The sequence below is a fragment of the Athene cunicularia genome (assembly GCF_003259725.1).
Source record: "Athene cunicularia isolate RWA chromosome 1 unlocalized genomic scaffold, athCun1 chr1_part2, whole genome shotgun sequence".
NCBI lineage: Eukaryota > Metazoa > Chordata > Aves > Strigiformes > Strigidae > Athene > Athene cunicularia.
In genome coordinates, this window is record NW_020799092.1 from 75,585,278 (window position 1) to 75,612,924 (window position 27,647).

At 44.6% G+C, this 27,647-nt stretch overlaps 1 protein-coding gene across 6 annotated transcripts in view; it reads left to right on the forward strand.

Moving 5' to 3' along the window:
- FRMD4A (FERM domain containing 4A) overlaps positions 1 to 27,647 on the forward strand; it is a 377,723-nt gene that overhangs the window by 159,111 nt on the left and 190,965 nt on the right. For 2 of the 6 annotated variants that reach the window (XM_026841092.1, XM_026841090.1), the window contains exon 1: positions 11,260 to 11,732. The exons of the other annotated variants lie outside the window; for them this stretch is intronic. In XM_026841092.1, coding sequence (XP_026696893.1) covers positions 11,640 to 11,732 — 93 coding nt within the window. In that variant the 5' untranslated portion in view covers positions 11,260 to 11,639. Of the gene's footprint in view, positions 1 to 11,259; positions 11,733 to 27,647 lie in introns of those variants that run through there. 6 annotated transcript variants of the gene reach the window in all.

The window sequence follows — 27,647 nt, forward strand, 5'->3', positions numbered from 1 at the left end:
TTCTTTGGACTATTTGCAGTTGCTATAGAATAAACTTGGCACCATGATCCCTCTTGGTCTATTTGTAGCTCAGCATCACTTCATTGAGCTGGGCATTTGACACCTGGGAGACAGAGCCTCAATGGGGCAGGTGCCATTGAACAGTTGGTGCTTAAAGGCATTTTCTTGCTCCAAGCAGTATCTCAAAGACTGCCAAGATCTAGACAGCCAGGACTGACTGAACTGATTGAAGCTGAACAATGCTACATGTGTCTGATTGTGTTTGAAGGGCATGAAAAGACTCCTGCCCTGCTGGAACCACCCAGCCCTATAAGACAGGTCATAGGGAATCATTTCTTCTTGGCTCTTCATGTCCCATCGTGAGCACTGTTTTGGAGCTGTATCTAGGTTTTGTCTCTTCTTATGTCACCCCTTGCTTCCATCCAAGTGTCTTTCCTCATGGGTTTTTGGGTTTGTTTCGGGGTTTTTTTGCAATGATGATGACAGTAGACCAGATAAACTACAGGCCAGATTCTCCAGAGATGCAGAAAGCCTCAGTTTGAGAAACAAGTGGAGTTCTTAGCCGGTTGCATTTTGAACTGGTCCCTCAAATGTGTAATTCCAGAAACACTGGGAAATGTCCCCAGCTGGGACAGTGTGGTTACAGCTGAAATTGTGATGCGGGGACATGTCTGTGCGGTGCCATGCCGTGCCACGCTGAAGCCCCAGCTGGCTCTGGAAGAGCTGGTGTGTCTGTGCAGCATTGTGCAGGGGCACACTGCAGCAGTGTTGCTGCTTCGCCCCCCTTGTCCCCCTGCAGAGCCTGGGGCTGTAAGACTCAGGGGCAGCATGTCCAGGCTTCTCACTTTGACCATCAGCACTATGAATCTAATCTAGCCTCTATGCAAATCAAGCAAATGAACTTTCCCTGATGAGCAGCCATGTTTTCAGCTAGCTGGGCTCTTCTAAAAACTACCCAGGAATTATGGCAGGAAGAATTTCAAATAATCTATACCAAGTATTCCAAATGCAGAATCATTTTGTCTGACGCTGTCAGGCACAATCTTCAGGCTTTACTCATACATCACCTTGCCTTGTGGCTATCATCTTAAACCACCTGTCCATTGAACAATGCTAAAAATAATTTCTGCTACCAAATACAAAAAAGTAAATATGAAACTCAGTATGAAGGAAGGGCAAAACATAAAGCTCTGACTGTTATAGATGATTCTAGAAGCCAGGTTTGTCCAAGGTCATTAATCCTTTAACAAGTGTTTTGCTGTTACCAGCAAGACTAGTACTTAGGTGAGGAGCACAGGGCCAGACCAAGGGGGCAGAGTGGGCTTCAGCCAGACGGACTACCAGGTAACAGGACCCTCCTGGGAATGATCTCAAAGTCTGCTCCATGCCATGTATCTTCATCTGTGTCAGGTTTATTGCTGAAAGTGTGAAGCCATCTGTCACTGTAATGCTCCTCTTCCAATTCTTCGGTGTTCTGCACTGCTCCAAACCAGGCGATTACTTGGAAAATTGGGAAACGGTGGTCTATGGAGCCTTGACTTGTCTTTTTTTTCCTTTGAAGAAACCTAGTTTTAATGCTCGCTGGACCATAAGGACAGTAACCCATTCCCAGATCGGTGGACCCTGACAAAACCCACTTTAACAGCTTGTACCCAGCTAGCAAGCCCATTTTGTACCAGTGTAGAAAGGTTATAGTAGACAGCAAATGAGAAGTAAGCATCAATTTCTAAAGAAAAGTGAGCCCTAGCTCAACTCAGACTAACCCATCTCAATGTATTTGGCTTGTGCAGAAATACAGACTGAAGAAAAACTTAAGATTGGTCCAGTTTTTCTCTGGACAAGGTTTTTAGCTAAGTTGTCCTGCAGGAACTCACCTGGAGTGAGTTCAGCAGAGTTTCACAGGGAGGATGGCAAGACTTGGCAGCAGATATGTTTAACACTTCCTCTAGAAAGCTAATATTACACCGGAATGGTTTTTAAAATATTTTTTTTTCTTTTCTTTGGCGGAGACTAGAGATTTGAATCCACATGGCATGAGCTGCCACTTCCTTCCAGGACATGGTGTACTCACCACGTTGTCATCCTGCTATCAGAGAAGCAGCTGTTGCTGCACTGAAATTTCCTTTCCCCTATTACCAAAGGGCGTTGGAGAGCTTTGCTGGGCTCTGCAAAGCAAGATAAAAGGGAAGTCTCTGACATGACATTTCATAATTAGCTGTCATCACCGGCGGGCTGCCACCGAGCTGCTTGATGAGCTGGGACTTGGCTGCCTGGAGAAACACGGACAGGGAGGCAGGAGCCAAGGTAGGGCAGTGGTTCAGGGACAAGCCCGGCAGGTCCCTTGGGTGTGCTGTGGGGAAAAGGAAGTCTGGGTAAAAAATACAAGCTCTGAATCCTTGCTTCACTGGCTGCAAAAGGCATCCCTGAGCCAAACCCTCCTTGCCTCTGGACACCCTAATTATTCTTGTGCAGGATATAAAAGGAGGCCTTAGAGGTACACCTCAGGACCAACATTGCTGACTTCCAAGCCTTGCCCTAGGCACAGCTAGAGCAAAACTCCCTGATACACCATGCCCAGTATGCCTGGGGCACTTTGCATGGGATGTCTGGGAGTGTTTGGGAATGAGGTGGGCTGTGGAGCCTGTCCCAGAGGGATGATTTTCCTTGCATTATGGATGTGGCTTAGACCTGGAAAAAACAGACTCTCAAGCAGACAGTCAAAGGGATAATAATCCTGGTGGAAAAGTGAGTCTGAAGTAGTGAAATGTCAGCTGGCCTTTAAAAGGAGACTGGTTTCTGAAGGCAGGCATGATGGAGCTGTAGTTGATGTCCCAGGAGAGAAAGAGAGACTGAGATGAAGTCTTTAAACCATGAACAAAGTATCCCTGCCCCATTTAAAATACCACCTGGGAAACAACAGACATTTTATCTCCAGTGGTTCATGGGATCTTAGACACCATCCGAACACAATCAAGCCTGTCAAATCCACAGTACACTCCACAACTCCATCTACATTCCTGCAGACATCTGTCTCCACAGCTGGTTCCTCAGACTTCCTCCCACTACACTCCACAGTTAAATATATATGCATATATATGTGGGTATATATATTATATATATATATATATATATATGTAAATATTCGTGTGTGTATATGTATAGGAGACTATCTGATGCAAGTGACATTCATGAGGGCTTCCTGGCATGGAAAGCGGCGGTGGCTGTTTTGCCCTGGGTGGATGTAGCAATCCAGATTTGGTATGCTCTAGACTCCTCCATCCCCCTGAGAAACAGCTGCTCTTCTCCCTTCCCATGTTGTCAAGTCCTGGCAGAGTTAACACCAAAAATAGCAAGGGCATGAAACTTAACCTCTCTTTCTAATAGCAAAACAGTCAGAGGAAATTACCTGGGATGCTGCAGGTATTCTGACTCATTCTTCTGCCAGCTAGTGATGAACAGGAATTAAGGTCTGAGTCAAGCTCCTGTATCCAGCCAGACCTAAAACTGGATATTTGAAGGAGAAAGAATGAGTCCAAAATGGAGGTCAGGTCCCTTGGTCAGAGGTGCCAAAGGAGGCAGGGCTCCCTGGTGTACCTTGGCGACAGGGATGGCACCATGAGGTGGACAAGGCCACCACGCCCTGGTAAGGATCTGGAGTGGTGGTTACCAGCTCTTAAACAAAGCTGCCAAGAGGAGGGCGCTTAAGTGACCTGGGCCTTTATCAATAATAGGAAAATAACAACAAAAGCAGCAGTGGTAAGTGCCAGCTCTTCTTATCATCATTTTATAGATAGGAAAACTGAGACAGAAGAACATGAAGCCATTTGAGCAGCACCCTCCTCCATCTTCCCACTTAAAAGTAGTAGAAATCCAACTTTTCAGAGTCTCAGTTTGATCATTTTTTTTCCCTCCAGAGTATAATGGTGGAGTGACCACAATCACAGAATAATCCAGTCATCAGTGTTTGGAGCTCAGATCTCCAATGCTACAGATGAAGTGTGCCTTTGGATCTAATCCTAGCATGCTCTAGCATAGATATGTGTTAAATTTGTCCATTCTTTGGGCAATTACACCATTAACCATCCTATTTTCTCATGCCATCAACACTGGTAAACAGTAGCCATTCTCATAGCTGGTACTGAGGACCATCTGGAGAAAGGAGGGGTGCAGAAAGATGGTTGTGATGAACTTGCGTCAACCACCATTCCCACAGTAAGCCCTACATACAGCAGTCTCCATCCCTGCTGCAATCAGACAAACGTTCTTGCAGTTACTATCGACTCCTGGTGTCTGTGTTACATTTTTCTTAATAACCATTGCAATAATAAGACATTATCAACATGTAAAGTGATCCATTAACCTCTATAGTGGCAATAAATTGGGTAGCTTTGCCAGGCTGCCAGGACTTGCTAATCGAAGAGCAAGCAGCAAGTTCGTACTTGGAGCAGTCACAAATCATGCATAATGCAAAAGTGTAGGTGCTAACCTCACCCTCTGCAATATAATGGGTATTTCCATGTGTTTATTTATCAGAGAAATCAGTTCTCTGAAGCAGCTCCTAATGAGTTGTTCTCTGGCAGTAGCAGCTGCATCTTCTGGTTTACCCTCAGCATCCAGTTTGCAGAAGATTTAAAGGCTCATCCTCCACCGCTGGAGTCGGCCTGTGTTTTCTCAGTGTAGCGGGTAGGAGCAGAATCAGGCCCCTTGACCTGCACCAAAAGTTGAGGTTGCTCAGCATGATTGTGCCGTTGAAGAGATCCAATTAGGTAGCTGTTTGCTAGGTTTTGTTTAGACACTTCCAAAAATGAGAACATAAAAACGATCATGTCAGGCCTTTCCAACAAATGATCTAGTCCAGCATCGTGTCTCAGACAGCATCTGACATCAGGTGCCCACAGACAAATATATAAATAGGGCAAGTACATAGCCACAGTCCTCACAGTTATCTTCCAACCGCTCGTTGTTTGCACTCAGGGGTTTCATGATGCAGAAGCGGTGTCTTCCAAGTTAGTAGCCCACAGTAGATGTTCTTTCATGAATCTGTTGAGTCATTTTTTAAACCCAGCCCAGGCACCCGTGTTATGAGGCACGGCTGCCATGACGAGTCCTGGAGCAGAAGAAAAGCCATAGTGTTATGCTGCAGCCCTGTGCACAGTGCCGTCAACCGCAGATAGCTCCTAACCTCACTCCCATGAGAGTCAGGTCACGCTGTTGACCCTCAGAAAGCCTTTGTGGAACAGAAGAGCTTTGTGGAGCAGAAGAGGCTGGCTCACCCATACCAAAAAATGCACAAAAAGAAGATGGTGAGAATGAAGAGCTGAAAGTGCAAATGCTAACAAGGATGTTAGCAAAGTCAAGATAATTAAATACAGTTATCAAGGGACACAGCAAAACCTCTGATAGCTGGAGAGGCAGACCAGGAATGGCAAGTTATCAAGCTTATGTTATAATCAGAAACTCAGAACCAAGCACTTCTGGACTCAGAGAAGTTCATATCTGGTTCACATTGCTGTAGGTTAACCAGAATGTAATGTTGATGTTCCTAAATTGCCTCATTCACCGGTATTCCAGCAGAAATATCCACATGGCTGCTCATCTGTTGCTTTTTGTACCTCAGCCTCAGATGCCATGGGGAATGGTTGGCAGAGCAGAGTATGAAACCCAGGATGTCACCTGCTGAGCCTACACCTAGCCAAGCGCTTCGACCCATCAGCTGGTGTGTCCACCAAGCCAGCAAGCTCTTGGCACAGCATATAGTGAAAGTCATGGCACAGATGTAGACATCCCCAGAAGATGTCTTTAGGAAAAAAGGACGGAGCAACCTGCACCCTTCCTTTTGCCCTGCTGTCACCAAGCAGACTGTCCAGGAGCAGCCTCCATCCTACCTCCAGTTCTCCTCCCCAGCCTCTGTCCCATGCATGGTCCAAGCAGACAGGCTCCTGGAAAACCCTGCCCAGAAGAACAGCAGCAGATAGTGAGTGGAGCCTCTGCTAGATGGAAGGATATTTCCCTTGTGTTTTAGTGTGCCGGTAAGTCAGCTCTTTTCCCACATAACTCAGAGAGACAGTAATTAATTAGGGAGGGAACTTGTCTGACCCCATTGCCCTGGAGACACGCCCCTGTAAACATCACGGAGGGACTGCAGAGGCCACCTCTGACTTCCAGGGCTTATCTAAACAAAAGAGGAGATATTTGGCAACAACACCACATTCCCACATCACGGATGTGTAGCAGAGGCTGGATGTGATGCATACAATAGTAGTCGTGCACTCAGTTGGGGTATGACTGTGCAGTATTTCTGTCAGGGATCTGATATAAAGTCTTTGCAAATCCCGGTGACTGCAAGGAATGTGAAATATTTGGTACATTTCAGTATCAAGCCTTAAAATGTGAGCAGGCTATTCCTGTGTAGGGCTTAGCACTGCTGATTTGCTTAAATTCCTAAAGAAATAGGGGTCCACTTAGCACAGCATGGAAAGTACTCAGCCTTGAGCTAGATTTAAGCCTTAAACAGGATATGTGACATATGGACTATGTCAAACACTGTGAAGATAAATGCTTCTTTGTTCTGTGTAATTTTCTCTCTTTTAAAACTTCATCCTTGTTACACTGCCTTGATTAATTTTAATATATTGTGGGAAAGCACATGTGTCTATGTGAGTGAAGGAGAGAGAATTATGTTGCCCCAAGAGAAAGCCACATGGATAGCTACGAGGCCAGCATGTCCCTAAAGAAAAAAGGGAAGTAGAAGACCCCTGAGAGATGTTAGGAGGGCTTTTTTTAAGCCTTGCCAGATCTGGTAAACAGCCTCTCAGGCAAATTTTGTTTCATAGTTGAAATCTCGCAGGCATGGAATAATGACGACTTTTTTTCTGAGAGAGGAGCAAACTGTTTGCACAAAGCTGAAAGAGGAACTGCTAACACTGGCAAAATACAAACCAAATTTGATTATGTTCTTTGTGAATTTATATGGGCAGATTAAGAAATGTGAATGCTTGTCTGACACTCTGGTTCTTCAGCCTTGGAGTCTCTCCCTGTAATTCCTATCAGTTTGTATTTTACTGCTTCAGCCCTCCTGTGTCTGCCAAGCTGTAACAACACCCTACCTCAGTTGTAGGAGACATCTGGAGTGGCATTTACCTCTTCTAACTTTGGTTGCCTTTATGTGAGCTTGTCTTCTGGACTCCTTTTGTCATCGGTGAAGAGAAATGGGTACTTGCAAGGTTTGAGACATCAGACCTGCTTCAGCTGCCTGCTTTACTAGGTGGTGAATGATACCTAAAATTTAGGCTTATGCTAGTCAGACCTACTTATAAAGTGGTTAATCAACTGTGCTATAGCAGAATGCAAAGTTATCACAGGAGTCTGAATTCCCAGTCATCTCTGTCAGTACAAGTCATGGACATGCTGCACATGCAGTCCAACACCATGCTGATCACTGCATAACCCAGAGCAGCAAAACAGAGTAAAACAAAGCAAGAATCTCTGTTAAGTGTGGGGCTGACCTTCATATTCAGCCTGGATTACTGCACCCAGCGAAGGCACTCACATGCACTGTTTGCCCAGAGGAGACAGGGATGCGATGGTCTGCATGGTCCCCAGACGTGACACAGCCTTGACACACACAGAGGGAGCCCCTGGGCTTTCTGTGCCTGGGGACTGCAACCGCCTCTCTCACTCTAGCAAGCTGCTGGGTTATCACCAGTTCTGATGAAAAGGCTCGTACAGGAACCGAGCTCCACCCAGTGTGTTTTCCCACATCCCTCCCCAGGCTAGGGTGATCATAACATTTCTCTGTAAAACACCATGTAAGACTGGAAAATTGGGGGGGTTTAACTTTAAGGCAAGCTGGATTTGCAACAACAACCTGTTTTTATCTTTCACTCCCAGCGAAGCAGTTTTCTTTACCGTCTGATTCTGGGTGCAATAAAACATAAGCTAAGTCACTGTAGGGACTGCAACCCCAAAGCATCGCCCTGTTCTCCTAGTCTTCCTATTGTTTTGCTGTGCCCTAACAAATCAGCTAGGGAGGATTTCTTACAGTGGGAATTAAGGAATTCCACTAAGATTAGTAGGAGCTGCTAAAGAGCTCAAATACAAATGATTTCCCTATCAGGACTCCAGGGAAGAAGTTGGCTTTGCTACTGATAGAAACAATAGATATTATGCAGGGTGGAAAATACTGTCAGGAGCTGCAAATTATCCTTGTGGTCCTCATATTCTGTTGCCATACCCATGTCTTCATGGAGTACAGAACTTAAGTGAGTTTTCCGGTACTAACTTCTCAGTTTTACAAAACAGCGTCCTATTGATAGATCTGACAGATACCACATACTGGATTTCAGTTTGTGCCACTGCTGCCACCGGTTTCCATTCACTGATCTCCGCTGGGCATACACTGACTTGAAACTCGACTCCTCCATTGTAATTATAAGACATGCTTTGTATCAGTAAATTATTTCTCTTTCCTTTTCATTAAAGACCAAAAAAAAATATCTAGTCTATATAGCAATCTATTGGAATGTACTTCCCTCTGATGCATTGTTACTGCAAACCACTGTTCCTGGCAGCCTGCAGTTAGTACTGAAAAGCATTCACTGCTTTAAAGATCTTCATCTTTCAGCAGTTAGTAAATACAGCGTGTCTCTTTTGAGGGTCTGTGGTGGCAAGGCCAGGACGTTCCCTTACGATAGTTTGGCTTTTATTTCCTACTGTGCTGTTCAGTCAGAGATTGTCTCTGCAGACAGTGAAGTTGAATGAAACCTCGGTGATGAGTCCGGTCATCTTAATCTGCATCTGCAGTCAACTACACAAGAGAGGGAGCTCTCCAGAGGGCAGTTCAGAATTTGATGGGCTGAAGTGCCCTTGGACGTGCTTATGTCTGTCACAACAAGCAAAACTCCTTCTCTGGGAACAACTAGAAATACCCTCATGAGGGCATATTTCACATCACCTATCCTGTAGGTAATCTGTCAAACTAATCCTAATAGACTCTTCTATACCCTTGCCTACCAATGTTACTTGAACAACTCTAAAAATAAAAAGCCGACATCTCATCCTTCCAGATAGTTTCCACAGTCCTGATGATTATGGCTTGGCTTCCTGTCTCTGGGTTCATACCACCTTGGAAATGAGGAATGAGACAGAAGAAAGTGTCATAGGGGGTTCAGGTCTCCAGTTTTGTGTGGTTTCTGTGGATGATACCTGTAGAGTTGTGCCTGGAGGGCAGCACACTGAGGGAGGGAGGAGCCAGGCCCATTGGGATATGCAGGGACCTTGCTGGAACTGTCTCCAATTCCATGCAAATGGATTAATTTCTTCTACACTTCACATGTGCAAGAAGCTTCCTGCAAAGAAGAATATTTGTATTATTATTCAGCTGCCTTGAGCAATATGCAGATTTGCATTTCATTTGCAAGACCTAGAAACCTACGTAAAGAACTTGTAGTTTGTGGAAATGACTGAAGGAAAGGTCTCCTTTCCCCTAGGGAGAAAATGTGGTGCTTCATGCTGGTACCACTAGACTGTGTCTCTGGTCCTGGAGCTTGGTTGCTTATAGACACGGGTGGAGATGTGTGTTACAGCTCTTCGTCCCCTCTAGTGGATAAAGTTCTATCTACAAGGCTGGTTTTTCTCGGAGTTGGACCTGCAGGAGACCTTGCTTGCAGGAATGAGAGCATCTGAGAAAGGGGGCTGGCGTGAACAGGAGCCCCCCTCCCTGGGCTTCAGATTGGGTGAGCAGGGAGATCTTTGCTACTCTCCTCTCATATGAAGCACTCACCCCCAGGTCCTGAGTCAGACATGACTACTCAGTTTTTATCCAGGCAGAGGTCCCAATGTGGCAGATTTGCAGCCGCCTTTGCCCTCTTTTCTCCAACCGGTAGATCCCCAGTGGCTCTGTGATGCAGGCAAGGGTTCCCCGTGGGCAGCTGCGAAATGCCAACCACCTCGTGCTTAAATAAACAGGGAGGCAAACTGTGAGATAGCTGGGGGGCATTAACAATCATTTAAAAAAAACACTGCAAGAAGCAAAGACCCTAACTCTGCACCTATCCCACTTAAAGAACCTATATAAGTCAGTCATGCTTAAGATATTTCCATCTTTTCCTGTCTCTCTCACTCTCTTTGGCAAAAGACATATGGAATTAATTATGAACAAAGGCCGATTGTTTTAATATTCAGAGTTTCCCACATCAAGCTGCTGGGTTTTTCTTTGAGTGGTTTTAATGCATGTGCATATGCTGAGCAGATACAGAGTTTTGCTTCTTTATTTTAAACGGTTGCTTTAATGGCATGTCCTTAACACCTTCATTCTGGATTTTGGACTTTGATCAAAACAAAGTATTTTTAGTTTTGCATTAAAATGAGAACAATACATGGAGGAAGGTATTGGCTCCACAGCTCAGCAGATTTTGCTCTCCCAGCTAGGCTGCTCCAAGGAAAAGAGTGGGGGCCAACATCTTTTTTACTAAGCAAATTCAAAATACCACTAAGGAGTTTGTGGATCGAGAAGCTCCCACTTGCACCCATTAACTTGAAGCTGCATCTGGACCAGTACCTGTAGCTGAATGAACATGGAAATGAACACAACATCCAAAACACGTTTTTACAAAAGCACAGAATCATACCTGGCTGTTTTGGAACAACTCCTGGTATTGCAGAAAGTCTGTGGGAAGGGAAAGTGATTTTCTCATTTCCAGAACACTTGTGTACAATTTAAAGTGCAAATACAGTTTCAAACTTTTCTTCCAGAGAAAGAATATATCATTGTCCACTAGGCTCTAAGGTGATTTTATAAGAGAAAAAAAAAAAAAAAAGTAGACATTGAGACTGACTTTGTGAAAACTACATAATTAATAATTTTTATAAGTACACATAGAAGCTGTAGACAACACTGAGCAGGCTTTCACTGATACATACGTGTACAGACGTGAGTGTGAGTGGCGATGTCTGCTCTTTGCACTTACCTGTGCACTGCACTGTGCCATACAGACCGCGTAGTCTGAAGCGGCGAGTGCTTGTGTTCAGCTGAGCAGCCCAGAGGGTCCGTTTGAGCTCTCTGCTCTGGGTATGTGCTTTCTAACATCTAGGAGAGAGCAATATCTGAACGTAGGATTTCACATTAATCTCTGCACCAGATGGTGATACACCAGATATTCTTTTTAAGGTGAACATGTGATCTACTGTACAGCAAACCAGAGGGGTCTGCAGTCACATGGCAAAATGTATAATAACTCTGATAGAGCTTTGATTAGACAACTGACCTGGTTACCATCTGTAGCAACAAGAAGCAAGCTTGACATTTTTGGAACATTCTCCCCAGAAGCTTAATTCTTCCACCTCTGTGGCATATCAATCCTGCTGAGCAAACTACACCGAGAAACAGAAGGAAGCTAAAGATACGCTGCTTGAAGCATGTTGTTAAGGTTACAAGGCTTGGGTTTTCCTCCCCCCCCCCCCCCCTTCCTTCTTTCAAACAAGCCACATCTTGACTCATATGGTCTGATGTGAAAACCCACTCAGCTATTTGATAGTTGGGAAATCTAGATGAGACTGTAAGTTATTTCAAAGGAAGCCTGTTTATGCTGTGAACTCTCTTTCACACACACGCACACACACACACGAGTTAGCTCTGCACTATGGTAGTACAGACAGCTGTGACTCCGGGTAGGACCCGAAGACTTTTATTCAAAATACCATATGGATCACTGAGGAGACGCAGTGTGGAAAGGGTAAGCCATGATTTCTTTGTCCTGAATGCATGCCCAGAGGATGAGGAGGGTACCATTTGATAGCAGTTGTCTGCCCCATTAGTAGCCAGAGCTAATAGAGGTTATGTCATGGTGTGTAGAAATTACTACTGGTGTATGCCATGGTGTGTAGAAATTACTATTGGTGGGACATGTGTGGTCATAAATGGGAATTCATACTAGTCAGAGGATGTGTGATAATTTAGGGCAGAAATCAGAGCCAGCGGGAACAAGATTACATGCAGCAATTAAAGCTAGTTAAAGGTGCTCTGATAATACTTGGAGGTAATAATTTCTGAAAAGGATCATTTCTGATAATCAGTAGTGGTTGAGACAGTGTGATGGCATACAGCAGCACTGAGCTGTAGCAGTGGAGAGTAAATAAGTATAATGTCAAATAACGAATACCAGCGGAAAGCTCGGGGTGATGTGAAGCGCTCTGTATATCTGAGCATAGATGCAGATGCCCACTAGTGTCTGTCCCAGCTGAGATGTACAGCAGTGGCTGCACAGTGCGATATGGGCTGTACCGTGCACGATACACCCTCTGGTCAGTGCCAGCCAGTGAGGCACTGTGGGGCTGGCACTCCCTGGCTAGCCAAGGCGATGCTGTTGCTTTCTTGCTGCAGCAGACATAGCAGGGGCTCTCGAGGAAGCTGTAATTCTGTCATTAATTTCCTGGAAGCATGCAGGGGATTGAGGGAAGTCCCATCGCTTTGAAGGACTGACAGGCTGGCAAAGAGGCGGTGGCTGGGACGTGGCTCTCAGCTCAGAGAGTGATGCCAACCTGCGGAGCACACACCAAGCGCACATCCCGTGCTTTGGGCTGCCTTCGCCTGGTGAGCTGCCTCTGCAGAAGCCTGCAGGGTTGGCATGGCTCCCCAGGGGAGGGGAACACCTTGAGCATCCTCTGCTTGTCACTGCTGATATCCCCTGAAATGGTGCTAAACTCAAGGGAATGGGGACCGTCTGCACGCTCCCAGCCACAGTGGGTTTGGGCAGGGTGCCCCAGGGGTGGGTGAGGGGTGCTGCACCCACTGATCCATGGCTGGTGACGTGATGGCACGTGTAGAAGCTCTACAAACCCAAAGCAGCTCCGAGTTGCTCCATGCAAAACTGAGCAAAACCTTTGCTCAAGGCACCTATTTTGCTTCAAAGCAGTTCTGTGGCTGCTGAAGCCACCGGTGAGTTTACTTCGAGTCTGTTGCATGTGTCACTCAAAAAAAAAAAAAAATCTGGTTTTGGACATTTCAAACCAAGTATTTTTTCCAATTTTTCTTTCAAAGAGAGTATAATTTCATTTGGACGAATGCCTTATTTTTTTAAAAGGTATATGAAAAAAACCCTCAAAAATTAAATGCAATTCGAAAACTGTTTCAGTTAAATACAAAGCCTTTCTTTCATTTGTTTTTCTTCCTTCTCCATTTGGCAGAAGGGAAAGCGGAATTACTTTGTGTCAACCTGAAACATATTTTCTTTGCCTTTCCAGTCCGTCAAGCAAACCAAAGATAATCAATTATTCACACAGCTTTGGTCTGCTATTGTTTGATTGTTGTTTGTTGCTTTGGAGCGTGTTCAGAAATGTCCCTCCTGGTAAATTTGGGCTTTGTGGTTCAAGATGTTGGTTCTGAGAGGGGCCCAGGCCAGGCAATCCTGCCTGCAGCCTTAATCAGCCTTGAGGACGGGTTTTATTTCTGTCCCCTGTACAGTGCCCAGCACGACTGTAGCATCAGTCAGGTTTCCCCTCTCTGGAGAAGCACTGCTGTTGTTGACCCCGATCACAGGAGGTGGGTTGGCATTTGGTGGCTTTGCAGCTGCTCTTGGAAATGTAGAAAGGCAGAGAGCCTGGTGTCTCCTTTGAAGGTGTTTTCCCACAAGGTGGCAGATGATTTTTTGACCAGAACAAGCTCTCAGCTGCTGGAGGGCCACCATCTGCCACTGCTCATGGCCACAGTGGGTCCCTCCCCATCTGGAAAGGCTCATGCTTTCATGAAGACCATACCTGATATCAGTGAGCCTAGAGACAAGTCATATAACAGTGTGGAAAATGGGAGACAACTCTCCTCCATGCACACACACATTCCCTTTGGAAAAACACTATCCATACTGACCTACCCAAGCAACAGCTGCCCGAGTCTTTGTTTGCTGTGTGCATTAGTCCATGTAATGGAGAGGTGTATAAAACAGCAGTACTCTCACAAAGTGTTTCCAGGAGGTGGCCACATGGTGGGAAGCAAGGGAGATCGTGGAAATACTGGCAGAAGGTGTTGGAGAAAGTCAGTATTTATATAGGAGGAAAAAATCGATGCATAAGGATGACCAGTGCTTCAGGGGGCTTGACAGTGTGTACTCACTTAACAGCTCCACACGCAGCCCAAGTGACCGGCCACTGTCAGGGGGTTTGTGTTGTTTTATTTTCACTCACATCCACAGTTTATTTCTCTTCTTCCCACTTCTTGACCTAAGGTTGAGGTGGTTTAGGCTTCTTGTAAGGCAAATGCTGGAGCCTTGCTATAAGGTTTGACAGAAGATTTGGTAGGATGGTTTTTGCCACTGGCTTTTTTTTGTCCTAAATTTCTGTCTTTGTCATTAGTCTCTCTGCCTGATCATGAAGCTGCTCCATTGGGCACCTAGCCCATAAGGTTGTGGTCAACCTGGTTGAAGCACACATCATGCTCTCTCTCCTTGGAGCCCCCCACCAGCTAGATGTGACAGGCAGATCCCCTGCACTCGGGGTCCTGAAGTCACACAGAAGCTGTGTTTCTAAGCTCAGAGTTCACAAAATCCCTCGGCAGCAGTGAAAGAGCCTGAAATATGGTCCCTAAAGAGCAAGTTTCACATGTAAAGCCTGAGATGTGAGATCTGTGCAATGCGTGGCATGCACCCAGTAGAAGAGATGGCTTTACAAAGGCTTTTTCAAGTCCAAATAAAAAAGAGAAGAGCTAAACGTTAGTAAGTATGGCACAGACACCACCAAAGAAAAGTGAGCTTTGTGCCATGGGGCACACCAGCAAGCAGTATCAGGACTGAGAGATGAGTTGGGTTCATCTAAGTCAATCCTGAGGTCTATGAGACATCTCCATCCTGGACGGCACCTCTGCCTGCCCTTTGGGATCACTGCAGAGGCAATCAAAATGCTCTTCAGGGGTTGCAGAGGTGGTCCCCTGAACACTCATGTTTGCCTGAATTAATAACTCCATAAACCCCAGCCAGCTCTCCTTTAGCCAGTGTATACGGGGACACCTTGGTCAGAAGAAGACCTCCCCCCACACCAGGAGACATGTATCCCTTCTCTAACACAGTATTTCCCAACACAGAGCCCTCCCCACCAGATCTTACTTCTCTGAGTCTCCTTCCCCACCAGTAAATATGCACGTTAAATATGTAGTCTTTTCTCCCTTTGCATTATTAATGTGAGACAGTTTATGCCTGCGAGCTATCTTTATTATATCCATGTGCTGCGGATGTGTGTGAGAGGAAGATGAATAGAGTCCTACTAATGTCTAACAAATGCCTCGCACCATTCAGAGATCTCTTTCTGTTGTTGCAAGGCACTGGTAAAGAAGAACACATATTTACTCCTCCTCTCAAGACTTCACTGGCTATTTTCCAGCCACGGGAATGTTTCTCACCACAAACACAAGGCATTGTTTTTTTGAGTTAGAAAGCCTAGAGAAAAACATGCAGCTTTCTTGTATTAAAAAAGAAAAAGTCTGCCCTCTCTTCTGCCTTCAAGGCTCAAAGGATGGTACTACAGATGCTGTGTAAAAAGGAAGGCCATCTCCAGACTAAACGAAGTGCTGTAAGAAACAAGCTGGGAGAGATACGGCTGGAAAAGCCATTTTAAATTGGTCTTGAAGTTTGGACCCCAGCTTTAGGTCCCAGCTCTCAGCTATGGTAAATCAAAGGCCCTGGGCCCAATTGTGTCAGTGGCTGCTTGCAGCTCAGCAGGAGTTTAGACTAGATTGCTTTTTTATTTCTTGTGCCTCTGAAGAAGATAAACTAAGATTAAAAATGCAGCCAGAGCTGCAAGCAAGAACTCCACTGTCCATTACACAAGTGTAAATCTACACCGGTGCAGAGCTGGGACTGGTATTTACCTATGACACTTCCTCTCTGAACGAATATCCATGAACACTCATTCATATCATGACTTTAAAACACACCAGGCAGAGATAAATCCGTAAATGGATATTTATTGCCATAGAAAACAGATGGCAGAAGACAAAGCTCCCATGTTCTTATCCCAGGCTTCAAGCACGTTAAGAATGCGGCAGGAAACGTCATTCCTCCTATAAATAAATTTCTCTTGAGAAGAGAGAACCCAGGGATGAAAAAAAAAATCAGTCTTTCTGCTGTTCAGGCCAAGTCTGAGGCAGGTTTTCCCACGCTATGCTGCAGCTTATGGTGACCTTTGCTTTTGGCAAGAGAGGAGGTTGCCTTCAAGAAAACTCAGCAACAGAGTTTGGGTATGTCTTGCTGCTGTAGAAATCTACAAGCACTTTTACTACTCTGAGTTATTGATTTATTTTTTTTTCTACTACACAAAGCATAATTCAGTGTTTGATTTATTGTTAAGAATTTTTCCAGCATGGATTCAAGAGCAAAGTGGTCAGAAACCTCTCACACCGAGGGCTATAGTGTAGCGTCTAACAGGGCGGAACAAGGCAGATCTTTGTGGCATTCATGGTGGAGTGGTCCTCATTTGTTAAACCCTCTGATGCAAGCCCCTGTGAGTGATGCTGCAAGAACTTGCTCTGACACCACGACTGAGTGCTTCAAGGGAAGTTGATCTTTCCAGTTCATGCCATATACTTGCAAACTCTTACTGTGGCATGCAGGTCCTGCAGACCTTTGCTTAGCATCCTCAGTGACATTTTTTGGATGGGCCTCTTACCTTGACAGCATCACTACCAATCTCATAGAAGGCTGAGGTGACAGCAGAGTTACTCAGATGCTGTGGATAACAAAAGAACAGTAGATATTTGAGAGTAGAAGTTGAACAAGAGAGAAGAGAGACCTTGAAGCAAGGAACTCCTGTGGTCTTAGCTTTTTTCTGAAAGTCACTCAAGTTGCAAGGTGTTGAAACCAATATACAAACTTAGAGGACTGAAGAAAAAAAAAAAAAAAAGAAAAAAAAAAAGCAGCATTTTGCAACACACTTTATTTGCAATGAATTATTCACCAGCCCTACAGACAAATGATTCTATCCCAAAAAAAGACAAAAGAGAGGATAAGCTTAAGTAGCAAAACTGCCACCTGTATAATGATCTGATATAATCACCTGTGACTGCCAAAACATCAATTTTATCTGCTTCATCTGAGATTTATCTTTTCTGACCTGTTCACAAGTATTTTGGAGGAATTGGTTTCATTTGAACTCTACCTAGACAGATAAATGCTTGGCACCCCCTCTTTGGTGTCTAGAAGTTGTAATATTTTGTGACACTTCTAAAAGGTGTAACAAATCAAAACAGACTTTCCTGTGAAACGGATCAGGAACTGTGCCAGACTTTATCCCCCCAGAATGCATACAGGTTAACAGTGCGAGAGGTTAGAGCATGGCAGAGGCTAATGGATAGTGACTGGTGAACTCTGCAGGGTTCAGAGACAGGATACTGCTCAAATTGGCTTTCAAATAGTTGAAGCTTAATTGAATTATTGGAAGTTCTCAAGGCCTGGAGACCTCATGAGCAGAAGTTCTGCTGTGAAATTTCCAGTGCTTCAGATTCTTATTTTGATCAGAAAATGAAAAGCTTTTTTCATTACAGTTTGGCATTCATTGCTTTTGTTTTGGCCAGACCCTGGTCCAGCAAGGGTAGGTCAGGGGACAGAGCAAGGGTGAGCCAGAGGCTGGGAGCCAGAAATGCGCCAAGTGTTTTGGATTCGGGTGAAGGGAATTGGGGGATCACATGAATCCAGTTATAAAGCTTTGGAGGTGGTGGAAAGGCTCTTGTAGCTCATGGTCCCTTTTGGTCTTCCAGCTAATAAGCCTGCTCAAAAGGCTTCCTCAGGTAGCTAGTACCATGCCTGGATCATACCCCCACCATCAGCCCAGTGCTCAGGAATTATGATGGTTTAGCACACAAGTAGTTTGCCTTGAGGTAGTGCTCTACAGCCCAAAAGGCAAGAACTTACCACCCGTACAAGGAGCTTCCTGGGGAAGAGCTTTTTCATAGAGAGACTTGCAAGGTCAACAAGTGATAGATAATGCAAAGTGCTTGCTTGTGTATTTGAAATACCTTCCAACCTGCCCCACCCTGAAGACCTCATCCTAACTCAGCTTCTAGCCAGGACTTATCCCTGGAAGGGCTTGAACATGCCTTCAGCTGGGTTTTAGTCCAGACATAGAAAGACTCTTGACTTTGTCAATTCATGAGCCATACAAGGGATTGCTTAAATGTTTCTTCAACAATTTCCTGAGCTAACAGCATTTTCAGACATCAAGACATGTACAATACATGTCTTTTTCCAGTTCTTAATTTCTTGATCAGTCTTATCATCCATTCAGGTCAGGATACTGTAAGTGTATGGAAAACAAAACAAAACCAACCACTGGATGAGCAGCAAACTTAGCCTTTTTGTAGAGATTTTGAATTTTCATTCTTGAGACATCTTTGGTCCAGACCAGGCACCAACATGTCTGATAAACACCAGCAGTGACTTTAGTGAAGCTCACAAGCACCACATTCTCCCCTAACCAAGCTGATAGAAATCATGAAAGAAGTTGTTCTGACCAAAAGAAAATCTGTTCTGTAGGCAGCCGCACGGTTTCTATTTTGCTGATTCAAGAAATTCAGAAAGTTGGATTTAGATTTCAAATATGTTTCCAAATTTTTGGTCAAACTTTCTGTCTGAGCTTAGCTTATTTCCTGGTGAAGTATATATTATCCTCATTTCTAATGGATTCAAAGAAACGGTGACTTTTCATTCTACCAGCAGATGGATATGAGTGATTCTTATGCTTTCATTTTTCTTGTTGGGACCAAAGTATCATACTCTCCAAATTGCACAGGCAAGGAGCGCAATTAGTCTCCGCTTCCCAAAGATACCACATGAAAAGCTTTTGAAAAGATAATGGGCTGCAAATGATGCCATTTAGTCACCCGCACACACTCTACAATCCAGCTGTACTTCTGGAATATATTTAGAAGGTATAATTAGGGTTGTGCACACTTTGAAATAAGTGAGCAAATTTCTTAACTGAGGTTGAAATTCATTTTAGTTTCCAGCGTTACCTCTATAAAAGCCACCAAGTCTTGGTGGGATGAGAGCATGGGTATCTATTTTCTCTCCAGATTTTGCATCATCATAGATGAGGTAAACTCCATAGCTAAGGACCGATAACCTGCAATTAGTGTTGATGCACTAAGCACCTGCCCTTTGGAGATCTACTTGCAGAACAAGTACCATTTTAGTTAAGAATAGAAATCACTGCCAGAGTGAACCAAATCAGCCTTAACTCAAAAGTTTCTGCCATAGGGAGGCTCTAGTCTGCCAGCTCCCAACAGATGAGTGATGGTACAAGATGTGTTTTGGAGAAATTCACTTAGGAAAGATTAAAGGTAGGAGTTTATGTTCTTGCTAGCATGTATTTCCCATGTCAGCTGCCTTCCACTTGTACCTTCAGGCAGCCTACATTTATAATTTTGTCATGAAACTAATAATTTTTACCACCTTTTTAAGCCTCTTCAGTAGTCAAAAAGAGATTAATGTGTATCTTCTGTTGACAATTTATCCTAATATCTTCAAAGACAATTTAGGATGGGATTAATTACCCTCTGTATTGACACCCATCTTCCATTAACTGTAGAGGGAACAAAAGCCTTTCCAGTTAGAGAAGATAAACATAGAGTGCCATGTCTGCTCTGCATTCTTACTTCTGGAAACCAGATGCAGATGGGGCATCCAGGCTAGCCCAGCTCAGATGTGAACATCCCCACAGCATCAGTCTGACCTCATGACTGTGTTCTCTAGCTCTGCATATGGCCCTGTGAATCAGCCCAGGGTTTGTCATGGGAAGCCCTGCACTACCACCTCCAAGAATTGTGGATCTTGTGGGGAGAAATTGCCTGTCCTTGGAGGGAGGTTCTAGAGGCACATGTGCAGTGCAAAACATATGGCTGCAACCCACTTTAGGGAAGATATAAATCTATTTACAGCCAGGAAAGCAACCCAGCTCATTCATGTTGGAGCTACTGCGTGCTTCTCACAGCTTTTTCTGTGTGGAAGATCAGATGAGCAAGGGTTGGTTCTGTGTAGTTGTTCCTTTAGTCAAGGCTTGCAAGCACAGCGCCAACCTGCATGCTAACAAAAAGTGTGCCTCTTGCAATACAGTTTATTGATTTTACATCAAATTAGGTGGTGACCATTGGCTTTACTGAAATGTGTCAGTGGTGCCATCCTTCTGGTGGCCCTTCATAGCCCTGGTGGTGGTCTGCTGTTCCTCTAGATCAGGCTGGAAAACTGTTGGGTAACATGGTGACTATGTTCTCTTGGGAGTTAGAGAAATGCAGCAGGCTTTGCTTCCTTATTGTTTTGGATTATTAGCTCATCATCTAAGTCCCAGCAAAGCTAAAATTTGTGTCACAAGGGCAGCAATGCATGCTCTTGTCCACCATACAGATGACTCCACCAGATGCAGGGCAGGTGCCAAGCAGCAGGATCCTGGGCTCCAGGCCCCTCTTTATGTCCTTGATACCATGTTTGCAGAAGCAGTCATTCAATTTTAGGAACCTCTGTCTTCGAATCTGTTTTGGGGAGCTAATGGTACTCGCTGTTTCTTTTGGAGATATGTGTGTTGAGAAATTCTGATGGAATGTCTGAACCCACTCTGAAAGAGAGCCCCAGGGCCATCTGGGTTAGTCTTCCACATTTATGTGCTTGCAGGCTGAAGTTAAGGTCACCAGAAGTAGATCACTGAAAATGTACAGTGTAGCTTTCTGACTGATGGCTGTATAAAATGCCAGATAGCTCACCTGAGTGAACAGGGCAGCTGATAGGAAAGGGGCTGGATCCTGTGTTTGCACCCTCTCCAAATGCCTCTCTTATTGAAGGATAGAGATAATCTGATATTCAAAAAAATATGTATTTCATAACAGTTTCTCTGAATAAATGCCCGTATTTTCCGAATCTGAAAGAGATGCTAAGATCTGTGACATGCTCAGGGAAAGAGCACAGAATCAGTGCATTCCCTTGATCAATGTGATCCATGTGAAATTACAGTGAAGAGGATGCCAACGTCCTTTTCCTCCTCCACAGCACTCCAAAAAAGCTCTCAAACATCTTGCTTTTACTAATCCTTTTGCTGTACATTCAGTAGTCACAGTACGTCTCTAAGCACAGGGCTCGTCCTGCATGGGTTGTAATATTATCTGTGATGCGTTGGAGCATCTTAGGAAGCTGAATGAGGACTGCAACAAGTGACTTACTGTCTTTCAGTCTTCCCTTAATCAACCTTAATTTATCAGCAGACAGTGGGGAAGAGGAGGAGCAAGGTTAAAACCCTACAGGTAGTTCATCCTCATTAAAGTTCCAGATTTTCACAGAAAACCAAGAAAAGCAACTTGCAAATGTTTCACAGGCTCTCCTTTCCTCACAGGCTCTCTTTTCCTCAGAGCTGAGCTCAAAGCTGTTACTGTTGCCTGAGGGCAGAGCCTGGAGTTCCCAATTTTTGAAAATACCATCCAAGAAAGTCTGTCAAGGCTAATTTGATGGATAGGCTATTGCAAGAGGGAAGCTTGCCAATCCTAGGTCACAATTTAAAATTATTCCCTATAATACATTGGGCTTTACATATTACAAAGGTTCTGCAGACACTGATCCTTCCAGACTTTTGCAAGACCCAGCCAGTGCTGTCGTTCCCCCTTGGCAGCCAAGATGCTTTCAGGGTAAAAGCCAAGGTGAAACTGCCGACACTCTGTGAATCTGGGTGTGTTTGAAGCAGGATCGAACTTCAGGGCTCCTGTTAGCTGGAATCACACATCCATATCCCCTTCCTCCCTCTCCAGCTTCTCTCCACCCAACCCGTGCTTGCAAACCACACCAGGGACTGGGAGGAGGCTTTCTAACTTTCATAATTTCCACTCTGAAATGTTGGAAAACTTCCTTTTTTCATCCTGGACTTTGCTGTAATGTGTATCGTGTATCCTTCTGTAAACTTTCAAATGCACCAATAGTGGCAGTTTCCTGCAGACAAAAAAGTGTTTGCTTCAGTTACAGCAAGTGGGAACCTGGCCAAGAAGAGTCATAAAACCAGAGAACGTTGATTTTTAAAAGCACAGTTATGTTAGAGCATTCCAATGTATCCAATCAGTCACCAGAGAGTGGTTAAAGTGGCCTTGGGGCCAACCTCCAGCTTCTGGAGGATGGTGTCAGGAGAAAGATAAGCAGACTGATGCCAGCAGATGACCTAGCCCCTTTTCTTTACAATCAGTCACAGCAGACTGTGCCGTGCTGACCAGACCCTGGGTTGCAGCAGCATTCTGAAAACTTCTCATTCCTGAGCTTTGTTCTATACTAATGCATGGATGCTGTTATTCTACCCTAGGCTGGAAGTGAAATTGCTGAAAGATTCAGGACAAGGGTGTAGGCAGCATGAATGTTTCCATGGACAGGGAAGAGATGCTGTGAAGTTTCTGAACATCCCTTATAGACCCCAGCACTGGTGTTTTCTCTGAAATCAGCACTTCCCTTCCCTAGGAGTTCAAGGTGAAGAACTCCATTTTAGAGGGAAGGGTCCAAATCGTTTCTGAAAATCAGCACCTGTTAGAGAAATTCCAAGTGGAAATCCACAAATCCAGATACCCTAAATCGCTTGAAGATGGATCATACATCTTCTGCAGCCCAGGATATGTACCACCATGCTCTTGCACATAGTCCCTCTCCCATGAGGTCAGCTCTTTGCAAGGAGAGACTGTAGGACTGACCTCAAATTCCCCAGGCACCAGCCTCTGAGAAACCCTCCATTGTTTGTGTTTTGTAATGACTGCCCATCGGGGATGCACTGACCATCTTTCCCTCCCAGTTCCTAGCTTGCGAAGCCAAGAAATACCAGCATGAAAAGGTCCACGTTCTCTTATCCTGGAATGAACTGACCACGTCTGGTCAGACAGGGACAGAGCCTACCACCTACATGGGCTTTTCTTTCCCATGACAGTTTCCCAGTCAGAGCTTGAGTAAACATGAGGTCATCACCGATTTATAATTGCTGAGATTTATGTCTCTCCTGATCATGTTTTTATAGAAGCAGAAATATGCTTTCATTCTTGCTATTCTGCCCATATCTTAATCACTCTTCTGACAAAACCAAACACCCTATTTTGAAATCAAACAGATTCACAGAGGGTGTTCCCTACCAAGGCAATGATTCTTGTCTGACTGGACCATTGCCCTGTACGGTGTTGATTTTGGTGGGCTTCAGACATAAATCTTTCCAAACACCATTTCTCTCACGACACAGAATAAGACCCCTATTTTTGTTATAGCTACGATACATTTGGGACATGTCTCCACTGCTCTTTAGACCAAGGCAGCCACTTAATGGAGCTGTTCCACAGCTGAGTGCCCTGTTTCATCTCCTTTTCATGATGGATCAGAGTGGTCCCAGGCACTGGGAAGGTGAGGGTGGTGGGGTTGTTGCTCTCTGGCCCCTCTTTTTGTCTGGGCAGTGGCTTGGAGGAGTGTTTATACCAAATCCTAGGCAAAAGCACCACGATGGAATTGTGCACTCCTTTATGCTCCTCCGGAATCCTGCAATAACCCAAATGAGGTCACTCAGGATCAACAGTCGTCTTGAAGTGCCTAGTTCACACAGACTGACACTTCAGCTCTACGAAGGAAGTTTTTCCTGGCTTTGGCTTTGTCAGTTAATGCCTGTCTGTGATGAGGCTGAACCCCAGCTCCTACCCCTCCTGTCGGGGCCCCTCAGAGTTTGGGCTTCAGCGCACGTGTTCATGGCTCATTAAGGCAATGGACCACACACTGCCAATACTTGTCTGCGGGGTGAAGGCAGTCCCAGAGGGACCAAGAACAGCTCGCCGTCCTAAACAGCGATGGAGTAGGGGGCCAAATCAGGACACCAGCCCTGAGTGCAGATCAAAAGGCCTTCAGCCCTGTGGGAGCTTCATGTCTGGGTATAGATTGTGCTGTGACTGAGTTGCATCTGGAATCACACAGCGGGGGGGTGTGGGACCTACAGGAGAGGGCACAGCCTGGCATTTCAGGCTGACATGGAAGGCCTGGTGGGAACTGCCCAGAAGAAATAAGGGCAATCTTGCTTGTGGTTCCAAGAGAATCACATGGACAGAATATATGGCCCTAAGCAATGAAGAAGTGAGTTTATTCCAACCACATAAAGCTATTCAACTTGTGAACAACATTAGCTGGGTTTTGATCACTGTTTTTTTCCGAGCTACTGTGGTGCTTGGGCAGAACTTCCAAGTTCATCATTCTTTTAAAAGTTCCTATATTTGTTTTCCCTAGACTTGAGAATTCTTTTTAAAAAAATAAAATCTGCCATATCCTTCAGCTGCAAATGATTTAATAGTTCTTGGCTTTGTGTGATCTGAATATTTTCTTGTTCTCTTGCTTTGCAGCTGTGACCTACTTAATTACAAGCAGGAAACAAACCCCAGAATCATTAGACATTCTGCCTGGCTTGAAGAAGGGGAAAAAAAATAAAAATCTCATGTTGCTAAATACTAGGATGTCCTTCTTAATAACAGGAAGTCAAGCTCCAGATAGCAACAGTGAACATTTGAATTCTTTGTGCATCAAGATAAGGACAGCAAAGAGCTTATGGGTTTTATTTTTTTATGGTATGGATGTTTTAGGGGCAGGGGAAATGACAGCCACTTCTAGCAGCCAAAATGGGAATGAGTCATAAATTTCTAAATCAAAAGCGTAAATCCTCTTTGTTTTAACTTCTGAACAGCTTCAGACTGCTGTCCATAGACACAATGAAGTGACTAACTTGCTGTTTCGATTCGGCAGCTTTCAATCCATTTCTCCTCTTTTCAGGAGGTATGAGCAAACAAGCTAGACAGTAAGTTTGGATTCCGCAATGCAAATCATCAGGTTGGAAGGCAGAGCATGGGGGAGTCTGATTAACTGCTCTCCACCTCTGCAGATAGAGTCTGGGCTACTATTTTTACCTCCTGAAACTCAGCACCCCGTCTGGATATGCTGGTGGGTATGTGGGTGTAATAGTAGCGATAGAAAACAGCCAGAGAAAGGGAAAGCCAGGACTGCCAGCCTCTGACTGGCTGTCCCACACAGGCACTTAAGTCCTCTTGTCCCTGTTTATCCACAGCTCTGGTAGTAGCTCAGTAATACAAATCTCTCCATGCATCGTGAGGCAATAGAGGCTGATGTTTGTACAGGGTTTTGAGCTGAGTAGCAACAGAAGAGCAAGTTATCATCTTCTGTCAACTGTGCATGCATTATCACTGTAGATGGCATGGATCCAGCGCTATCCTACAATGCAAATGGAGATTTTCCATTAGCACGAGCCACAGGGGTCTGTGTTTCGGGAGCAAACAGGGTAGAGGTCAACTCTTATGCTCTACTGAGAAGGTCTAACTGGTCCCAGCTGGGGAGATGTTCTCAGCGTGAAGATCCGTTGCAGTACAGTAATCCCGCTATGTTGACTCCTAAATTTCCCATCTGCAAATTAATTGTGCTGTGGCAACAGAAACAGCCAAACCGCCCCATGTGAGTCAACTCCAGTGCACATGCCATGAATGCGTGTGCAAGTGTCTGCATGCACTGCATTTTGTGGTGTTAACAGCTCGGCATGGCTCACTCCGGGACCTCTGCACCCCAGAGCAAACAGAGCCATCTCCTTCCTCCACAGCACCTTCCCTACATGTATTTAACACCCCCTGGATGTATACAATGCTACTCCCACAGGCAACGTGTATATATATATAAAGCCAGTCTTCACCTCAGGGAACATTTTGATAATCAGTGTAGAAGCTTTCAAGACAGAGGGTACATTATCGATCCAAGATATTTTAAGTATTTCTGCTTTTTACTGCATAACTCTTGTGGAATGTAACCAGTTGGCTCTCTAGCAGGCTGAACACATATTTACTTTTTAATGTAAAACAGCTCCCTTGAGATTTCATAGCACCTGACAAATGTCAATGAATTAATCTACTGAGGAAATGGAGACCCATAAACTTATGTGACTCGTCTAATGTTGCTCTGGAAACTGATGACTTTTCTGGAATAGGACCAGATCCCTCCTCACTTCTACTCTGAATGTCATATTTGACCTGTTTATATCTTTTCTCTCTGTCCAGTGTCAACTGCATCCTAACCATCAAGTATTTATTTGTAATGATCATATGGATCTTCAGAATAAATTAAATATATGGGCTTTAACTTAGGCAGTAACAGGCTTTCCAACTCCTGAGCAAGATCAAACATGAGAAATCTGGACCATTGATTTTCTAAAATATGTTCCCTTTGCCCTCCTCCTTTTTAATGAAACGTTCAGCTCTTCTCTGTGAACAGAAAGGACTTTGTATTAGTCATTGAATGCAGTGAGTGTTACCACTGGGTCTGAATCAGACTGACTGAAATACATCTGCAGGATAAGCTGTAAGAAAATGTTCTGCTGAAATGGGCCATTTGTGCTGTATGTAGGCTTGTTTTGCATAGGCAGTAAGGCTGCCCTTCATTAAATTATCTATCTTGCCATAGGGCAAGACTGCAGACTGGCTTTTTATGAGCCACCAGATTTGCCCTGTCTCCAAGCAAACAGTTCCAGTTTGGAGACACCTGCAATGTGAAGCAATGCGTCCTCCAAACTACAGCCCACAGCCAAGGCCATTTTGACGATGTGGCCATCATCTTCTGATAAGGGGTGGAAAGCACAAGCTAAATGTATAATTTAAAATTATGTGGGCACAGGGGTACTGAGGAACCTCTCATAAAGGGAAACACTTGCTCCAGCCAGTAAAGGAATAAGTAAAACTTGAAGGAGGAAAAGTGTAACAACTGAACAAGTGCATGACTCCTGTGAACGCTCAGGTGTGTTCAATCCTCAGTCTGAAACTTAGTGTCCACCTAATGGGCACAAACACAGGTTTGTCTGAGGTTCGTATTGTTTCACCCTTGAACTTTGCCAGAGGCTATTTTAGACAAGGTGAATAACACAGAAGGAAAACAGCTCGGCTGCTGGATGAGCTTTACATTTTTCCCTGTTCATGCCTGCCTCCTAAGCAGGCTGTGGGGTTTTTTTCTGTTTCTTCTGACCAAAAATAATTCTCTCGAGCATTTCTGCACACAATACCAGAGAGCAGAGTGAAGATAAACCTTGTGGTGATGGGCACGTGCAAGGGCATGCTGCTTTGATTGGACACAATGGTCACAGGACGTTACAGTCCCCAGTAGGATCACAGTTAATCATAAGCTTGGGTTTCCAAAGTGAATAATCGTATTTAAGATCTTGCCATTCACTTTCCGTGGCTGTTCTGCACTATTTACTTCATACGTTTTCCTGACCTACATCCCTTCCTGCAGACTCATTCACCACACTGTTCGTGGGGAAAGAGGATTGAATAGCAAATCTCTGCACAATCTCTTTCACGTTTCTGCGTAGTAGAAGTGAAAATCTCTTTAGCTGGTGGAATATTAGGGGCAAGTACAAGCCCAGCTTTATAGGATTCACCTACTTTTAAACCTTGTTAAATCGCTAACACAGTTTACTTTAGGAAATGAAATGCGTATGATTTGAGGATATGCCATACTCTCTCCTGTGTCAGTCAATAAAAACCTCTCTGAAGTGAGGACACGTACAGCCTTACACAGAAGGAGCTGCTGTTCACGTAACAATAATACCACTACCAGAGCACTTTACATTTTCAAAGAGCTTTAGAAATGTTATGA